The sequence below is a fragment of the Electrona antarctica genome, assembly GCF_951216825.1.
Source record: "Electrona antarctica genome assembly, chromosome: 3".
Classification (NCBI taxonomy): Eukaryota; Metazoa; Chordata; class Actinopteri; order Myctophiformes; family Myctophidae; genus Electrona; species Electrona antarctica.
In genome coordinates this window covers 10,790,270-10,810,236 of record NC_136808.1, presented here as the reverse complement: position 1 = coordinate 10,810,236, position 19,967 = coordinate 10,790,270, and the positions used below count along the sequence as shown (strand labels likewise).

At 43.2% G+C, this 19,967-nt stretch overlaps 1 protein-coding gene across 1 annotated transcript in view; it reads left to right on the top strand.

Annotated features, from left to right (window-relative positions):
• Positions 1 to 1,253: 1,253 nt before the first annotated feature.
• Positions 1,254 to 19,967, top strand: part of spon1a (spondin 1a) — a gene marked incomplete at its 5' end in the record, with an annotated part of 197,525 nt that continues 178,811 nt past the window's right edge. Inside the window, 3 exons of the mRNA XM_079498017.1 lie at positions 1,254 to 1,491; positions 2,270 to 2,376; positions 11,640 to 11,773. Coding sequence (XP_079354143.1) covers positions 1,254 to 1,491; positions 2,270 to 2,376; positions 11,640 to 11,773 — 479 coding nt within the window. The remainder of the gene's footprint in view (positions 1,492 to 2,269; positions 2,377 to 11,639; positions 11,774 to 19,967) is intronic.

Below are 19,967 nucleotides of genomic sequence, written 5' to 3'. Positions count from 1 at the left end.
TTGAGCTATAGATGAATCCATGGAGCTGTGCCCTGTAGGCCAGGTGTAGGCAAACGATACTGTCAAGCTGCAATGGTAGGCCTACTACACCTCGGCTATGGCTGCGGCCAGGGCATTCGTCTATATAGGAGGGAGAGGTTTAGTATCGGCATTATAGAGGTTAACCTCAAACTTTTTTTTGTTTCATATGTTAGTAACAAACTAACGATTATCAAAAGTCCTAAGAAATCCCAGTAGAGTAGGGGCCATATAGCCGTCATCACAAAATGTGATATAATTATCACAAATGGGATGGATATGTTGACTTGTTACTAACATATAAATATATGAAACTAAGTTGAAAGAGTTTCTGTTGCAGTTTGTTTGAGGTTAACCCCTAATTATCCATGCCTATAGTTCCAAATGGGGAACATCGAAATCAATACTACATCATCATCATCAAGTTGCAGATAACAGATGTAGGCCTATTGGTTATTCAAATTAAGATTTGTTTTAAATCCACGGCTAGACTACTACAATCAATGAGAGAGGGGAGAGAGAGAGAGAGAGAGTGAGAGTGCATGTGTCTGCGGGGGGACGACAGCCGTTTAGCATGCATTATTAATTGCTATCTGTGCATCTATCTGTCTCTGTGCGGTCTGCTAAACGGGCACAGCTGCGTGTCCGCGGCTGAATAAACACTACACGAACGAACAGGGCCCACTAGTGAAAGGGTTCGGTGGTCCAAGAATGTCAAACGCGTTGCTCTAGCACAGCAGTCATTGGTAGGAATGTGTGGCTTTTTGTTCTGCCTGTTGGTTCAGGGGGGCATTCAGCTTGCAGCGGGCTTGTAACTCACTGGTGCCTTGGAGACAGCCAGCCTGCGCGCACCGCACAACGCGCGGCTCATTCCCCCGGCCGGACCCCCTTCTTCTTCTTCTTGTTGCTTGCAGGCTATCGTGGCTTCAGTCAAATCAACATTTTCTCTCCGCGAGAGCGAGCGAGTGCACTGACTGACTGACTGTGCACACAGAACATCACATCATACTCCTCCGTTCCGTACGTCGCTTCCCATTGTCATCAGAATGGATCTGCCCTCTTAGCAGAGGGGCACAGAGCGCAGGACAGCTCCTTATACCGGTTGGCAAGTTTTGTTTCATGTGTGAAGTTTTTGGGGGGCGAAACGTATAGCCTATATAACGTCTATAGTTTCCCCGGCTATATATCCTCGCATCAACTACTAAAAGTAGCCTATCCACCACTGACTGTGCACGATGACTGGAGCTTTGCTTTCTTCGCGCATTGTGCTACTATTGTTGCACTGTTTTATCTCCATCGCAACGTGCAACACATTTGGAACTTTCACCGAGGAGCCCGACACGGTCGGGAAGTCGGACGGTTATTGCAGTCGGATCTTGCGGGCTCAGGGCACTCGGAAGGAGGGATACGTGGAGTTTCGCCTCCGAGTTGAAGGGGACCCGGAGAGCTATCATCCAGGCAGCACTTACAGAGGTTTGTAGCCTATTATACCAAAGCTTCTTTCTCAGCATTTTACGCGTGCATTTTAATGTCGCGAAGAAGCACCCGTCCCGTACATTTATTGAGTAGGCTAAATGCTTTTCACACTTCTATTGATGAGTTGCTTATAGTCGTATTATAGCCTACTTAAATTGCATTAAGTTGTTCTGACGAAGTAGTAGTCATGGTGCGCTGCATGTCACAGCTAAGCAATCATATAACGCCGGTACAGCCTATCAAACATAGGCTGACATTTTGTTGTAGATTCAAAATAGCAAAAATGTGCAGTAGGCCTATTCGACCCTACAAATACAACATTATATAGCCTATACTGTAGAGCCTATAGGTTCAATAAATGTGAGAATGCTGAAAATCTTACAAAGTTGGCAACTCTGTCAGACTGTCAGCTTTTCCTTTTTATTGATTCCCAAATAACTCAATTTCAGTCCTTTTCTAAATTGTGATCTATGTCTGTCAAATAGTGTAAATTAAATTACACTTTGGCTTTCAAGTTCCAACTTTAATTCCCATATGTAAAGGCTAAATGTGAAAGTTCTTCAACAGATAATAGGAACTTGTAGCCTACCCATGCATGCACTAAATAAAATACTAGACTACTTGTTCTGCATTAATAGTGATTAGAGGTGTTGCTAACGGAATCGGCATGCACCAACATTTTGTCTCTGTGGGTCTTTGTGCTTCTGTCCAGCTTTAAATGCTTCTCGTAATAGCTGATGCTCAGCTCTGACTTGTTTATGTCTCTCCCCCCCAGTGACTGTGTTTGCATCCAGCCCCTCCTATTTCAGAGGGTTCACCCTTATTGCTCTGAAGGAAGGGGGGATAGGTGACAAGGATGAGGACTATGCTGGAAAATTCCAGGTGAGCAGCATTATATGAAATGTGACGGGAAGTAATTTACATAGTCGTTTTTCTTTCTATTATGAGTGTACTTTATCATCGTAAATAATTAACAACAATTGCCTCCACCATCGATCACTCTGGCAGCTGGCTGTTAATTAAGACAACTTTAGTTTTGAATGCAGATTTTAATATGGATATACTAGTATAGTATAATTCATTTCAAACTGGCGAGCAGCTGCAATGTGGCAACTGGCAACCAAGCTACAGCAGTGCAGGGACGTGCACACATCAAAGGGGGCTTCAGCCTCTGCCCTTTTGCCCCTAAAAAACAACTGCCCTTTCCAGACCACGAATGCAGCATGGTGAAAGAAATGCAAATGCCCTCCTCTCCTTTCCATGCCATACCGGAAGGCAGCATTCAGGAGAATTGCTTTTTTCCCCGAAGTCTCCTGAACTCGAATGCAGCATTTTGCGTTGAACTCATTTGTTTCGAAATCCATGTCGCACACCGCATCTCCAGTAGATAAAGACTGCTGGGTTGCTCCCCGAAAATAGCTGATCTACAAGCTCTCAGCGCGACGCGTTGTGACCTTGTAGATCTGCTATTATCAGTGGTTTTCAACCAGTCGTCCGGGGACCACTGAGGAGGTTCCAGGTGGTCTAAAACTCTAAAAGTCTAAATGATGGAGAGTTGGTAACCAAAATGGACCCTTATAGATCTTTAACTCTTGGGTCCATTTGGTTTCATTTTACACTCTCAAGAGATAAATTCTTGTGAACATCTGCATATAATTTACACACAATAAGAGAATGTATAGAATAATGTTTGCGGGGCGCTATAGCCCCTCCTATATATTCCGCTATTATTGTATATTTTCATCTTATGCAAACATAACATTCCCATTGACAATGGAGAATTTTACGTCATAGTGTCTGAGCAAATCGGCGTAGTGTCTATTTTTGTCTTACACAAACATTAAATTCCCATTGACAATGAATGGAGAATTCTACATCATAGCATAGCATATAGTGACTATTTTACGTCATGATGATGTACGATGATAAGAGCGCCACTCACTTCACACAGGTGTGATTTTTATTTTTGAGTGGTACAAACCACTCGAACAACTGGCTTTGTACCCGTGTACCCGTGTTTGTTCGTACCAAAAAAACGAGCATGGTTGCTATCGTTAGCAACCAAAAAAACGAGCATTGTTGCTATGGTTAGTATGTGACGTCACTGCACCACTCAGTTCACACGGGTGTGATTTTTTCATTAACATTAGCCTGTTATCTCTCCTAATGGTACCACATCAATAAAGCATGGAATTGTGGACAAAATCGTATCCAACAATAACAAAATATTCTTTAGGTTTGGGTCTGAGAGGCTAAATGTCATCAAATGGTGTCCCGTGGCTCAAATGCAGACTAAATAATGGACCTTGATATGAAAAGGGTTGAGAATCACTGACCTATGTAGTATCATGTGACAGACATCTATGCAGTACAGACAGACACCCCAGCCCTGCAGTACAGACAGACACCCCCGGGCCGGCCCTGTCTCCCCACAGCACAGCAAGCCAACACTGTTAGACACACCTGGTTCAATAGGCCAGGGGTACCTGAGGGAGTTCCAGGGGGGACCCAGCTAAATTATAGTTTGGAACCAAATGGACCATTATGGGTCTGTAACTCAGAGAGTGTACAAATAACATTGATTTTACAATATAGATTGGAGTCCCAGAGATAGAAATGCCATTAAATGGGGGTCCGTAGAATAATCCATGTCAAACTGGGGGGTCCTCGAAATTCAACGGGTTGAGAATCACTGCTAGAGCCATACAAATCTTCTCTTATGGGGGTCCCTGGCATATATTTTCAAAGGGGGGGTCCGCGGGCTAATTAGTGTCAATTTGGGGGTCCTTGACATGAAAAAGTTTGGCCTCACTGGGCTACAGTATAGTAACACCACCACATGCTGAGAGATTCTGAGAGTCGGAGAGGGAATAGATTTCCCTTGGCCGTAACATTTAAGATTATTTTTAGTTGTTTCAGCACGCTGTTGCAGAAAGTGTGACTATTCTCACGCCTCCTCCTCCTCTAATGGCCTTATTTACGAGACACCCCGAGGTAGCTATTACGGTATGTGTTTACTGGAGCGAGTTGGAGACGCAGCAGGTTATGAGAGGAACAGGAACATACATATTCCTTGTGGTCCGTGTTTTGCCAGTCGGTGAAAAAAAGCAATGGTGTGTGAAATTTGCAGACGTCTGCATGCACAATGCAGATATACGTATTACGTAGGCCCTACATTATGAAGGAATCATACAGTCGTCAAGATTAAATGGCTGGTTCCCAATGTACACAGCTTGATCCAGCTCGTCTATACACAGCAAGGAGAGCAAGAGAGAGGGTAAGAGTGAGAAAGTATGAAAGGAGGAGAGTGAGTAAGGATGGGTCCATTCTTAATCACTCGTTATAATTGCTAGATAACTGCCGTCGTTAAATTTCATGGCCACGTGCTGCCACCGAGTAGAAAACTAATTTATTATAGACAGGTAGAGAATTGATTATGATCCTGCAGGTTATAGTATCAGCTCAGAAGAAGCAGAGCCCAATTAAACTGTGGTAGAGGTGTGGGCTGTGTACCTTGCCTTCATGTACCTCCCAACAATTATAGAGATATCTTCAATATAGTTGCTCAATAGATTGAAAATGGCCGATTTGCTCAGACACATGAGGTACATTCTCCAATAATTGTCAATGGGAATTTAATGTTTGTGTAAAATATAATCTAATATATTCTAAAAAGTTGCTATAAGTGTGACTTTGAGTCCTGTTTCACAGTGCACTGTAATTGTCAATGAGGAGTCTATTTCTCATTATACATTCATCTAGTAGGCCTAGAGATATCTACTGAGGATATCTCACCAGTATAGCAAAGTAACTACACAACCTATAGTAAACCTCTACCTCTGCATTATTTATTCTGCCTCTATATATGGTTAAAATACAAAATATCATACCGGTACATTTACATTTAAATGAGTATTATTTTAGAGTAGCCGATTGTTTTGTACACCTTTTCTCTCCCCAATGTAGTCGTTATAACAATCCCTGTGCGTCTTCCTTCCCCCGAACTCCCCCAATTGTGTTCACATAGACGCCTGAGGTCTATGCCCGAGGTCTATGCCCCACGGTGGATTTGAACCGAGCGCCAACAGATCTTTAATGAATCTGTGCATGCACACTCCCATTAGCCCAAGGAAGAACGTCTGACCCCAACCTTTTAGATCGGCCTCATGGTCGGCCGCTATAACAGCCCACTTTGTGTTTTGGCCTATTACTCTTAATTCATTCCCATATAGACAGTAGACACCTGCTATGCCCTTTGTGCCATCTTTTCTTCAAAACGCACTTTCTACAGTTTGTAGTTACACATCATCTCTGAAGTCTTGTGATCAAGACGTATCAGTCAGATTTTTCGTATTCCATTCCAGTTGGCTATAACTGCCTTCCAAATGTGTGGGCCCTGGGTGGGCAACCCGGCCGGGCAGAGACATGCATTCTGAGGAGCGCACTTTTCTAGTTTATTTATTTATTTGTGTTCTTTAATAATACTCTCATTACTGGTCCTCCTACACTCCTCTTAATACCAGACAGTGGCCTTGTGGTTAGAGTGTCTGCCCTGAAACTGGGAGGTCGGGGGTTCGATCCCCGGCCGGGTCATACCAAAGATTGTAAAATTGGGACCCAATGACTCCCTGCTTGGCACTCAGCATCAATTGGTTGGATTGGGGGTCCAATCAACGAATGATTCCGAGCGCGGCACACGCTGCTGCTCACCGCTCCAAGAGATGGGTCAAATGCGGAGAACAAATTTCACTGCGGTAACGTGTGTGACTAATCGTATGACTTTGCCTTTGACTGTACTTCCCACTTCTAGGCACAGAATACTGTCAGTAATATTAGTTTCAAAGTGAATCACAGTCAAAGGTAGTATACCAAGTTTAAAATACTGGAATACAGATCACAATACATATTGTTGCAGCGCTATGTAAACGTGCTCTAACTGCTGCGTTCTGAACCTTCAGCGTTTACGTAGCCACATGTCCAATTCCAGCCCTGCCCCAACGCTGTAAGGTGCTGCAGTCATCCATGATGTTTTCTCAGACGTTTCTCACCAGACCTTATCAAGAAGAAGCTGTTATGTTGGTTTAAAAAGGGCAAGCTTAGAAGTAGCCATGAAAGCTGCAATTCTGTTCGTCCTAATCTCATGAACCCGCTGGGTTCGATCCCTTTCCACATAAAACCCTGCCTTTTACGGCACCTGTGGCGCAATACAAGGAGAGGTTATAGCACACTGGCCCATTGATCATAGTTACTGCTGTGCGACGGTGCTTTGAGCAAACCTGACCCGACTGAGCCTTGAGAATGGGAGGACATTTCCTCTGCGTATCACATCTCATTACCTCACGTTACAACGTTTTACGTTGTGTAATTGATTTCACGGTGTTGTTCTTTTAGTTCCGGCCTTGTGCACCGCGTGGTGTGACAAGGCAGGCAACACTCAGTCACATTCAAAGACGGTGAACGCTGGGCAAATTTTCAATATTATATCGATATCATGATATGACTAGATATCGTCAGGGACTTTGGATATTGTAATATCGTGATATGGTGTGTATTCATTTGGTTAAAATAACTTAAGCGATGCACGCACTGTGTGTGAAGTCAGTTGGGTGGATGGTTCTTGAGATGTGAACTTTTTTCTTGATTTTCTTGCATTACATTTCATTTATATTTGGTTAAAATTGTGTCCATATTTCTCAGACCTATAGGCAGTAACATCATGCACACCATGGAACTGAGATCTGTTGTGGAGCATACACAGTATTACTGGAGAATAAGACTCGCATTTCGATTAAATAAGGTTCCATTTGATTTTGGTTATCTAAGAGATTGCATAGTCCCTTTAAAAGAGGATCCTGTCGATTATCTGGGCTCCCCTTCTAGTAGTTTATTAAAAATAACACGACGTCCAAAGAGATAAAAGATTTATCTCACCACCTGCCCACCACAATCTTGTATTATCTTATAAAGTACACATGCACAGTTTCACACTGCATGCGCACGCACGCACGCAAATCCCTTCCTCCACTCTGAAAGAACTTTGGGTGGGCTGTTCTCCAGACAGGGAGAAACGGGAGAGAGAATAGAAGGAAAGGAAAGCAGTGACACAAACGTCAGGCTTTATTTAACATAGAGCTCATTGGAAATCTGCTAGTGTGCCCCATCTCACCCATCTGTGGACAGCTCCTGACTCCATGAAAAGCACTTTTTATTGAGCTCTGCGGGGAGGTCAGCTGCCACTGTGTGTGTTTGCGTGTGGCTGTGAGTCGGTGTGCGTGAGTGTGTTCACTAGCTTAGTGGCCACACATCGCCTCTCAGCAGGTTGCAATGACAGAACAAGAAAAGAGATTTCAAGGCTGTGAAAAGACCAGTGGAGGTGTGCGTGTGTGAAATGAGGGCAACTATTACCGAGTGCTGAGACGCTGTTGTCGGCAAAAGTCGCTATATTTGAACATCGTGTCTTCTGGAGACTGAGATGTGATGTTGCTGTAGATGCGGAGGTCTGACAAATATCGCCTGTCCGATCCATCCGATCCACTTTCCTCAATGTCCCCATGTCATGTCGACCAGACTGACGTCAAATGTTATTGTCGGAGTCTGACCAGATGCTGCAGCCAAGCAGATGCACAGTCACGCTATTGCACAATTTGTCTTCGCTCAGTGAAATCCTCCATGTTACGGACGGGTCCATCGGTTACATTTGTACACTCTTGGAATTACAAATTGACAAATTATCACTGAGGCTTTTACTGTGCAGACACACAAAACATATAATAATAATAATAATAATAATAATATTAATAATAATAATAATAATAATAATAATAATAATAATAATAATAATAATAATAATAATAATAATAATAATAATAATAATAGCACTTTACATTCGTTAGAATCTCAAAGTGATACAGTGAGCAAAAGCAGAAGAATAAAAAGAAAAACATAAGAAGCATCACACCATTAAAACCATCTAAGAAAAGGGAACACATCAATTTAAAACAAAAGGTCATGCTATAAAAAACACTGACTGTGGTGCTCTCAGGTGGGTGGGGGGGAGGGGGGGGAGGGCGTTCCACAGTTCGGGGGCAGACATTGTATTTTCTTGGTGGCTCTTCTACTCATATTCCTCTCTCACGCAAAGTCGGTCTCTCTCTCCCTCTCTCTCTCTCTCTCTCTCTCTCTCTCTCTCTCTCTCTCTCTCTCTCTCTCTCTCTCTCTCTCTCTCTCTCTCTCTCTCTCTCTCTCTCTCTCTCTCTCTCTCTCTCTCTCTCTCTCTCTCTCTCTCTCTCTCTCTCTCTCTGGCATGAACTCAAACCTAAGGCACACCGAGGAACAAATGGGTCATAGTTCAGTTTGCCGGGAAATGGTTTCTGCCTTTCACATATGGTGTTGAATGCATTCCCATGGGATGTCACTGTCTAACATATGTTGTAGTCCAGCCGGGGCAGTCCAGGGATGCCTTTCAGAAACCATGGGAACATGGTGTGCGTGTGTGTGTGTGTGTGTGTGTGTGTGTGTGCGTGTGTGTGTGTGTGCGTGTGTGTGTGTGTGTGTGTGTGTGTGTGTGTGTGTGTGTGTGTGATTCACAGCCAAGATCTGACTCTCTCTCTCACTCACTCTTTCTCTCTCTCCCCCCTTTATCTCGCCTACTTTTTCTGTTTCTTCCTCTCATTCTCACCCTTTCTCTCTCTCTCTCTCTCTCTCTCTCTCTCTCTCTCTCTCTAGACTCTCTCTCTCTCTCTCTCTCCTCTCTCTCTCATGAAAGTGCCTCCTGGTATCTGTCTACATTTGTGGTTAATTCTATATCTCCATCTCTCATTTTCTGTCCCTCTGCCTCTTTCACTCCCCCCTCTTTCTCTCTCACTCACTTGCACACACGCACGCATAGAGACATGCAGTCAAGTTGCAGAGTCAACTCATACACATACTAACGGGCATTCTCTGCTGACAGCTTTATGGAGTGAGAGTGCCTGTTCTTTATTGCGGATGCTGAGTCTGACCAGTGTTCTACACCACACCTGACCAGAGACATTGGAAGTGTAGTCAGGCTAATTGCTATGATCACTTTAACCGGTTTAATCAGTTTAATATGATATCAGGTGGATAAAACACATTAGATGTTTACTATAGGGTTGCACCTGACCTGGTGGAGGCAGTGCAACATGGCTGTCGGGTTGTGAGCTGTGGGCAAAATGAATAACCTACCTTCAGCTCATACAATAAACAAGACAACGACTCAGTCATAACTGCCAGGTGCAACAAGCTCTTGTAGCGCCCGTTTTCGTTCTTTTCCGACTTATCTTGGTTCACTCACTGTGTTTTGATATGGTTTTCCTGTAGCTCCACTTAGCTCATAACATTAGCTGCTGTTGCCACTCGCAAGAGTAAGCCAGGCAGCTTCGTGCCTGGCACAAAAGTGAAAGTACGTAAGTCTCTCTGTGGGCTTTATAAAATGTAACAAAAATATTCACAAGAGTTTGTGATTAAATAATTACTACCGTTTCCTGAAAAGTAATAGTTTTGGACACAGCAATGATATGGTATGGAGGATAGCATACAAAAATCACACCCGTGTGAACTGAGTGGTGCAACTCCCCCCCCCCCCCCCCCCCTCCTCTCTCTCTCTCTCTCTCTCTCTCTCTCTCTCTCTCTCTCTCTCTCTCTCATTAGCAGGCAACAGTGCAGCACTATCTCTCTCTCTCTGTTTCTGGCACAACAGCACCACTTTTGCCCCTACTGGTACTCATAGTCACACACATAGGTTAACACATGTCACATAGGTTAACACGGACATTGCTGTTCCTTGGAGTGGTTGCACCACTCAAAAATAAACACAAGCAGTGCATCTTTCATTAGGCTGCTGGGTGCTGGGATCACCTTGTTGTTTGAGGTCAAATGCCCAACCCTGCTGCATTGTGCTGCATTGGACGGTCACTAGTGGCTTGTGGTCTGTTTCTCAAACACAATGGGAGTGACAGGCAGAGGGGTGTGATGATCCCCCCCCTACAACAACCCAACCCCCATCACTTCCCCCTCCAGTACATTGTACGTTGCTGCTTCTGGATGAAAGCTATAGCTCTCTTTGATAATGTTGGATGAAAAAAAAGATAATACACCACAAGGGCATTTCAGAGGATGTTTATGTTTTGTAATCATAAAAACTGGCTTTGAAGAAATCTCAAGGGCAGCACAAAACGCACAACATAACACGAAACCAGGGAAAAAAACAATTTACAGTAAAATACATAGTTTTACTTGTGTTTCCCCCCCCCCCCCTTCTCTTCCCTTTCTCCCCTTCCCAAACAACAAAATGATGTGTTTAGTCCCAGATAAAGTATGTTTTGGATGCTGGTGTAGCCAGGGCCGTGCAGAGAGCACTGCATGAGGGGGCAGGGGCTCAAACCCAAGAAAAGGGTGAATGTGTGCGCGTGCATAGCCCACGGCAATTTTCGGGGGTGGTGCTTTTTGTGGGGTCCGTCTCCGTCCCTTGTGCCATTTCACACCAGAAATGTAGTAGGCCTACATTGAATGTCGTATGCTAATGGAGCAAGATGTTACATAATAACTGGGCCCATGTCATTGGACAGTAAAATAAGCAATACGTTCTCATTAGTCATTAGTCTCATTACCATATAAAAATGAAAATAATTAAGATTTCTCTTTGTAGCCTATTGACCATCATTCTCATCATTCTTCAATACAATAGGCTACTATAATGATCAAATTATGACATTGAAAATAAAGTGGAGTGGGTAGCCAGCACATTATAATTATAAATAATAATTATGATAGTGGAATTATCATTACCTGTCAAATGTTCGTCTTGAAGGCCCTTGGTGAGGGCGAGGGAGAGGGCACCCCCATCCCACCCCCCACATGCCTGGGTAAAGCCACACTTGTTTTGACGTGTATTATTATTATTATTACTTACTTGAACTAACTAATAACATTGTTCATAAAAATGTGTTTAAGTGCATCTTGCATGCCCACAAGCTCCTAATCATGCCTACTATTGTTTGTGTGTGTGTGTGTGTGTGTGTGTGTGCGTGTGTGTGCGTGCGTGCGTGTGCGTGCGTGCGTGCGTGCGTGCGTGCGTGCGTGCGTGCGTGCGTGCGTGCGTGCGTGCGTGCGTGCGTGACATACAGATAATTGATGAGGATGACACTCAGTTTATGACCAATTGCCCGCCTGCGGTGACAGAGAGTACTCCTCGCAGACGCACCAGGATCCAAGTGTTCTGGACGGCGCCCCCTAGTGGCTCCGGCTGTGTCACCCTCAAGTATGTACTGTATCAACATGAAGACATGCACGCATACACACACACACACACACAGTCTAGTTGACTTACCCTGGCCTGAGGCTGCTGGGGCACTCATTTGTTTTGAGGGGCGCTATGTCCAGCTTTTGGTGTGCGTGTAAACCCAAACTTTGTACTAACGCAAACCTTAAATGCCATTGATAATGAACGGCCAGTTTTGAGTGTTTGTGTAAACACACACATTAACCCATTTTGGGCGAGAACCCCTTTTGGTGTTAGCATTATGTTATGCTTTAGCTATTGAAAAATAGCAGATCTACAAGCTCATAGCGCGCCACCGAGTGGCGCGCTACGAGCTTGTAGGTCTGCTATTTTTGAAAAATCAAAGAACGACTGACATAGAAACATAGCTTTTTCAGAAAACTGTCAGGATGTAGAAGACATTTTTAGAATCTGATCTCAGGTCAAAATGGGTTAAAAGACAGAATGAGATGATGTATGATGATGTATGATGATAAGAGTGCCCCTCACGTCACACTAGGGCATTAACGAGTTGAGACTTTTCCAAGTCGACTTGTCAGACAGTAAAGTCGAAGTTGAGTCGATGCATCGTTTTATGACGGGGGGAGGGGGGACTTTAACAGTGGGCGGGTGGAGGTGCGTGCGTGCGTGCGCTCAAATACGGAGCATGTCAAACAGAGCACTGCACACACAGTGGCATCTCCAATATGGCACAGTGTATGTATCATCTATATGGCAAAATGCTGATTATCAAAACATAAAAATGTAATAGTAAAATACTAAACAGTGCATGCACACACGCAAGTGTGCGTCGCACAATGGTACACAGACCAGAAAAGAGAACACAACAGGAGAGGGCAGCGCAGCACAGCGCAGCGCAGCACAGCGGCCCGAGAACACAATACAAAGTACAACGTTACTTAACACTAGTGGCAGTAGGCCTACAGACCACAATAGAAGACATTGGTCTATATTAACTCCTCCTCCTCCTCCTCGATAACGTTCTCATGTTAGTTTGTTACTTATTTTCTGAGCCATGCAAATAAACAACAACCCGCACTGACCGGAGACGGAGCGATTCATGCGTCCCGAGCGTAAAGCTAAACCAGAAACAGGACAGTCATTGCGTCAGCACGGGGGGGATATAGTTTGGGAATAAAGTTTGCGTGCTTCCATCTGTTACTTCTCTGACACAGCGCAGTTCAACTTCAACTCCCTGGAAATAAAAACGTCTGGGTTTCTGAGGCTAGTCAATTAATGTGACACCACTGAGAGCCACACACAGCTGCAGTTAGGTTCTTAATTAAGGGCGCGTTCTGAATGCAATGCAAACTAATAGGAGAGTGCGCTCCGGTGCGCTATGCAAAGGGAAAGAAATAAAGAATTACTTCTGTCCGTGACAATAACCAATCCTACAGTTTGAATTCTGTACACACGCACACATAGAGCAAAAAATAGGATATGGAGAAAACAATTATTGAAAATAAATAAATATATATATATATATTTTTTTTTTTACTTTCGACTTGTGTTAATGAAATCGATGCATCGATTTTTTTAATGAATGCCCTACTTCACACAGGTGTTATTTTTCTTATTCTATAAAACACATGTAAAAACGTGTACAAATTCTGGGAAATATAATCCCATCCGAGTTATGATTTCATGAGTGGGGTTGAAAAAAAAACCCTTGCACTGGGGTGTGATACTGGAACTACTATACATTACACACCAATCATAACTACAGTACATTGCATCATCAAGTGATGATTTCAGTTCCACCACTAACAGTGGTGGAAAAAGTACTCACATTTTTGAGGGGCGCTAGCCCCTCCTACGTCCAGGTTTGAGGGTCTGGGTAAACATAAATATTGAAGACAAAAGTGTGTAAACACAAACATTGAAGACAAAAGTGAGGACGCAAATTGTGATTTCACGGGTGTGATTTATTTTTTACTTAAGTAAAAAATAGGCCTCTAAATACTGCAATATAGAAATACTGTGTTACAAGTAGAAGTCCGGAATTCAAAATGCACTTGAGTAAAAGCACAAAAGTATTTGTATATGTGCACTTAAAGTACCACAAATAATTGTACATTGTACAAAGGTCTCATTTCAAGTTTAAAATGTATAATAATCTTTTGAAAATAGCAGATCTACAAGCTCACAATGCATCGCGACCTGCGACGCATTATGAGCTTGTAGATCGGCTATTTTCAAATGGCCGAAATGTATATAGGGCTGACGTGGTTAATGTATGTTTTGTAATAATACAAACTAAATAACTAAAGTTGTCAAATAATTGTAGTGGAGTAAAAGTACAATATTTGTCACTGAAATGTAGTGGAGTACAAGTAAAAGTACTGGAAATTTGACATACTCAAGTAAAGTACAAATACCTCAAAAATGTACTTAAGTACAGTACAGTACTTAAAGATGGAGTGCGATGATTTCCATCCTATAACATCAGGTATTATTGATATATAATATGTTGTTTTTATGTGGATACGCCCACCAATTTAAGTATGCCTGGTTTGCCTGCATGTTGGGTGGTGATGTGTGGTGAGGTGATCCACCTGAACTGAAGCCGCCACCACAGCTGTTGTTGTATGATAAAGAGGGAGTGGTTAGGGGGAGAGGATGATATTGTGATGTCACTATATCACTGTTTATTTCATTGGCACGTTTGACTGTCAAGGTTTCAGCCTCCAGGAAGAAACCCTAAATACAAAGGGAAGACATCATTGCACATAACCACACCAAGAGCTCTAATGAAGTACTGTCACCTCATAAACACATGAAAAACTGAAAAAATAAAAATAAATAAAATTACAGCACCGATCCATCCTTTAAGTAAAAGTACTTTCCAACACTGACAACTAATACAACACAGGACACAAGCTGAATAATTGGCAGCCATCTCAATATATATACTGTAGTTTTGTCATGACAGTCAGGGTACAGGCTTTAGTAACGACATATATTGGTCCAACTGTCATTAGACCGACAACCTACCTCAAACCCTAACCGCAAGCACGGGAGCAGCACATGTCCGACCGCATGTCCAACCGTTGTTTCCGCATATCTGCTGTGCATCCCTGACAGTCATCCAAGCTTCTTTTTGTTTTATACTTAACAGCTGATCGACAAGCTCACAACATTCTTGTACAGTAGATGTACGTGTTCAAAGAAAAACCCAACATAAATCACCAAAATGAACACCATGGCACAATACCACAACATAATCCCATATTCAAATAAACAATAAAAACAACACAATGAGCACACTGACTTTGTGATTCTGCTGGGGAAATCTAAATTCAAGAAAGATTGAGTCTGCACACGGAATCATATGTTCCAAAAAGTTAAGTTAGTTAGCCCAGGGGTTCTCAACGTTTTTGGCCGGGGACCCCCGGAAATGCTTTGGCAATGTCTCGGGACCCCCGCCCCGCCCCGCCCCCTCCCCCCAATATAAATTGACTGCTACAATAACCTTAAACCATTTTGGGCGGGAACCCCTTTTGGTGTTTTAAGCATTGTTATAATTTAGCTATTGAAAAATAGCAGATCTACAAGCTCATAGCGCGCCACCGAGTGGCGCGCTATGAGCTTGTAGGTCTGCTATTTTTTAAAACTCGTGATTTTCTTTTTAAAATAAATCTTTTTTTTTTTCTTTTTTTTTTTGAAAATAATTTGGGGACCCCCTAAAATATTTTGGCGACCCCCCGAGGGGTCGCGACCCACGGGTTGAGAACCCCTGGCCTAAGTGGCTCTGTCTCAGACAGCCGAAATGTCACGTAAGATCCAGTGTGCAGACTCTATTCTTCTTGCATTTTGACTCCTGTTCTGCACCTGGCAGAATTTAGAGTGGAAGTGCGTGCTTGTTCACTTGTTTATAGATAATCTCATTTGATACATGACAAGCAGCCCCAACAAATCTACGCCCACGGCTTTGAAAACCAATTCTGGTACCTCCCAAAATGAATGTCTTTGCATTGTTTCTGCTCATTCAAAAAACGTCACTGAATGACCGGTCGAATGGTTCTCGAGATACATGGATTACAGACGTACAAGTCGTACATACATACATACATACATACATACATACATACATACATACATACATACATACATACATACACATATACAGAGATACGTGGATTACAGACGTACATACATACACATATACAGAGATACGTGGATTACAGACGTACATACATACACATATACAGAGATACGTGGATTACAGATGTACATACATACACATATACAGAGATACGTGGTTTACAGATGTACATACATACACATATACAGAGATACGTGGATTACAGACGTACATACATACACATATACAGAGTTATTCTCTGCATTTATTGTAAGATAATGTATATAAAAACCCACATTGACATTTTACCACTTCTACTTTCAATTTTGTTTTTATAGCAAAAATAGCAGATCTTCAACAGATCTGCAACATCCCGTTGCATATATATTCTTCAGCAGGGCATTCATTTACAAACAAAACAACAATTTACGGTTTCTAGCCGTTAGCAAAGGCATACTGCATAATTCAGTGGTTACCACCAGTGGTCCTTGATGGGATTCCAGGTGGTCCCCAGCTAAAAGATGGATTCCAAGTGGTCCCCAGCTAAAAGATGGATTCTATAGGTGGTCCCCAGCTAAAAGATGGATTCTATAGGTGGTCCCCAGCTAAAAGATGGATTCCAGGTGGTCCCCATGCTAAAAGATGGATTCCAAGTGGTCCCCAGCTAAAATATGGATTCCAGGTGGTCCCCAGCTAAAAGATGGATTCCAAGTGGTCCCCAGCTAAAAGATGGATTCCAAGTGGTCCCCAGCTAAAAGATGGATTCCAAGTGGTCCCCAGCTAAAAGATGGATTCCAGGTGGTCCCCAGCTAAAATATGGATTCCAGGTGGTCCCCAGCTAAAAGATGGATTCCAGGTGGTCCCCAGCTAAAAGATGGATTCCAAGTGGTCCCCAGCTAAAAGATGGATTCCAAGTGGTCCCCAGCTAAAAGATGGATTCCAAGTGGTCCCCAGCTAAAAGATGGATTCCAAGTGGTCCCCAGCTAAAAGATGGATTCCAAGTGGTCCCCAGCTAAAAGATGGATTCCAGGTGGTCCCCAGCTAAAAGATGGATTCCAGGTGGTCCCCAGCTAAAAGATGGATTCCAAGTGGTCCCCAGCTAAAAGATGGATTCCAGGTGGTCCCCAGCTAAAAGATGGATTCCAAGTGGTCCCCAGCTAAAAGATGGATTCCAAGTGGTCCCCAGCTAAAAGATGGATTCCAGGTGGTCCCCAGCTAAAAGATGGATTGAAGGTGGTCCCCAGCTAAAATATGGATTCCAAGTGGTCCCCAGCTAAAAGATGGAGAGTTGGTTTCATTTTAGAGTTAAATTATTGTTAAACATATGCATTGCTTAATTTACAAGAAGTCAAGACACAATTAGAGAATGTAGAAGAATTGTTATTTTGATCGTTTGCCTGTTGTCTCTCCTATGGTACCAACATCAATTCAGCATGGTCTTGAGTGTGAGAGGGTGATTCTAATCTAAAATGGTGGTCCGTGGCTCAATAAATAATGGGCCTTGATATGAAAAATGTTGAAAACCACTGCCGTATATCAAATCCACGTGTGTTATTCTTGTTCTTATCTGTTTTATTACATCCCCACCCCCAACCAACCAAGAATTAAATATATCTTATCCACGTTTCATACAGACCTGGCGGCTTCATAAACTATTCATTACCTTTTTACTCTGCATACTGTAGCTGAGTGACGGTCGGTAATCAACTGCCATTGCTGTCGGCCACAAACCCTTTCCCTCCGTATATATTCTTTTTATGTTTTATTCATGAATGAATTCACTATTTTATACTTAGCTGTATGACGGTGTCACACACATGTGGCGAAAAACCGCCGATCTACATTCTACAAGTTAATCAAAATCTGCACTGTATAGATGTGCTTATTTCTGAAAAGGTTTGGAAATGTGTTGCCTATAATGACATGCCCATAATAGGGAGGCAAGTTTGAAAGTGGTTACAGTAAGGGCCGGGTTGCATGGGGACGGAATTGTCTCTGCAACGGTACACTGCGGTGCGCAGGTTGTGCGTAAGCTCCGTGCTTGAATTCTTTTTTTTAACGCAAGTGCTCTATTTTCCCGCGTGTCCGCAGGGATTACGCAACCCTTCGCCGTGCCTTCATAGAAAAAAAAACCAGTAAATACGGACCTCCCCGCGGGACGGACAAATTGTCGGTGCAGCCACCTCGCAGAGTACGTTTCAGATCCGTCCCTAGTGTAGCTCCCCTCGTCAGCCATGTTGATGTTGTGTCTTCTGGACACAGGTCTACGAAAACAAGCCTAAAAGAAGTGACGAGGCCACATCATCACACACGGTCAGCTAGTTTCAAAACAGCAACTTTGCATAAAAAAAACAAGCCCCGAGTCACTTTTAATAAGCAGTATTTTTGGGTATCTTTCGGATACCTAAGGGTAATCATACTGGCCGTCATTTATCAATAGAACGTAGAAACCATGGCTTAACAAATTTAGCGGAGAACCCCCTGGATCCCCCATGAGGACTGTGCTTTGAAAACCACTGCTCTAAGCACAACATCCACATGGACGGATAGTGCTTGTACCCTCAACATATCTGTACCTACCAGTCACGCACGCACGCACGCACGCACACACACACACACACACACGCACGCACACACACGGAACTGCAAGAAATGTGAAATGATTGATAATGTTGTGTTTCCTCAGAGAAGACAATTTCATTACTGCTAGAGGCAGGGTAATGTTTGTTTTTAATTCCATTTCCCCTCCCAGAGGAGATCCGTCTCGGCCCGTCTGACTGCCTGCATGTAAGATATCATGGTTATCTGACAAACCAACATCTGGCCACAAAGTTACAACCGTGTGTGTGTGTATGTGTGTGCGAGTGTTGGCGTGCGTGTGTGTGTGTGTGTGTGTGTGTGTGTGTGTGTGTGTGTGTGTGTGTGTGTGTGTGTGTGTGTGCATGTGTGTCTTAGTCTTTAGAAACTCCTCTGAGTCACAAGTTGTCCGGGGAAGCCTCCTCCCCTCTCACGGTTTGCTACATTATAATTGAGGAGCATGAGTTGCTGCGTTTTGGAAGGAAAGAGTGAGTTTGGTGGTTTGGTTTTGGCTGATGCTGGCCACTGATCATGGGCTCACTCAGGCATGGATACAGTACTCTGACGCTCACTGATCTGTGTGACCACAATGAACCCAGGGCACTCAGGTTGAGCACTTAACCCTGTTCTATACTTAGTCGTGCGACAGTGCTGCATGGAAATATTGAATAGTGAAAATTGCAAATACTGCCGATCTACAGTAGGCTACAAGTTCACAACACATCATGTAAGCCTGTAGATAGACACGATTGTGTTGCACGATTCTTGCTCAAATGTGAATCTCGATTTCCCCCCCCCCCCCCCCCCCCCACAAGAATTGAGATCACGATTCTCATACGATTCTAATTTCTTCCCATGAAAATAATGATTGTCTTTAGTCTGTAGTTGTTGAATATTACTACATTCAAAATGTGACAGCCACAGTAGTTGGCTCCATGGAGCTCCATGGCTCCATGGAGCCAACTACTGTGGCTTAAAACAGAACACATCAATGTGCTTGACTTAAACTTCTCTTAAAGTCTCAAATTTAGAAATGAGATCGCATAGGTGTCTGAATCTAGATCGTGATCTATTTCCGATTAATCGTGCAGCACTACCTGTAGATCTCCTATTTTGCACATTTTATAGGGACGCTATAGGTTGAATCTGTTTAAAGAGTTTTATTTTTGTTTGCTTGAAATCTACTGTCTTGGCATTGTGGCTTTAATCCTCACGATCTTTAACACTATTGTATTGTATTGTATTATTGGCGAGCTGGCAGTTATGAGTAGATTGTGAGTCACCAGAGGAGCGTTCAAGAACATTATTGTTTTCCACAAGTGTTTGCAATACATGCTGTTTACTTTCAACGTTTGAAGGTGCAATTTTGCCCCGTTGATTTTGAGCTGTCATTGGTGTCTGATGATCGTACGCCACACCATTTGCTACTGTTTGTAAATGTTGAATCTCAACTGTACAGTAGGCTAAACTGAGTTTTGTTCCCCACAAATGTTCACAAATTCACAAACACTT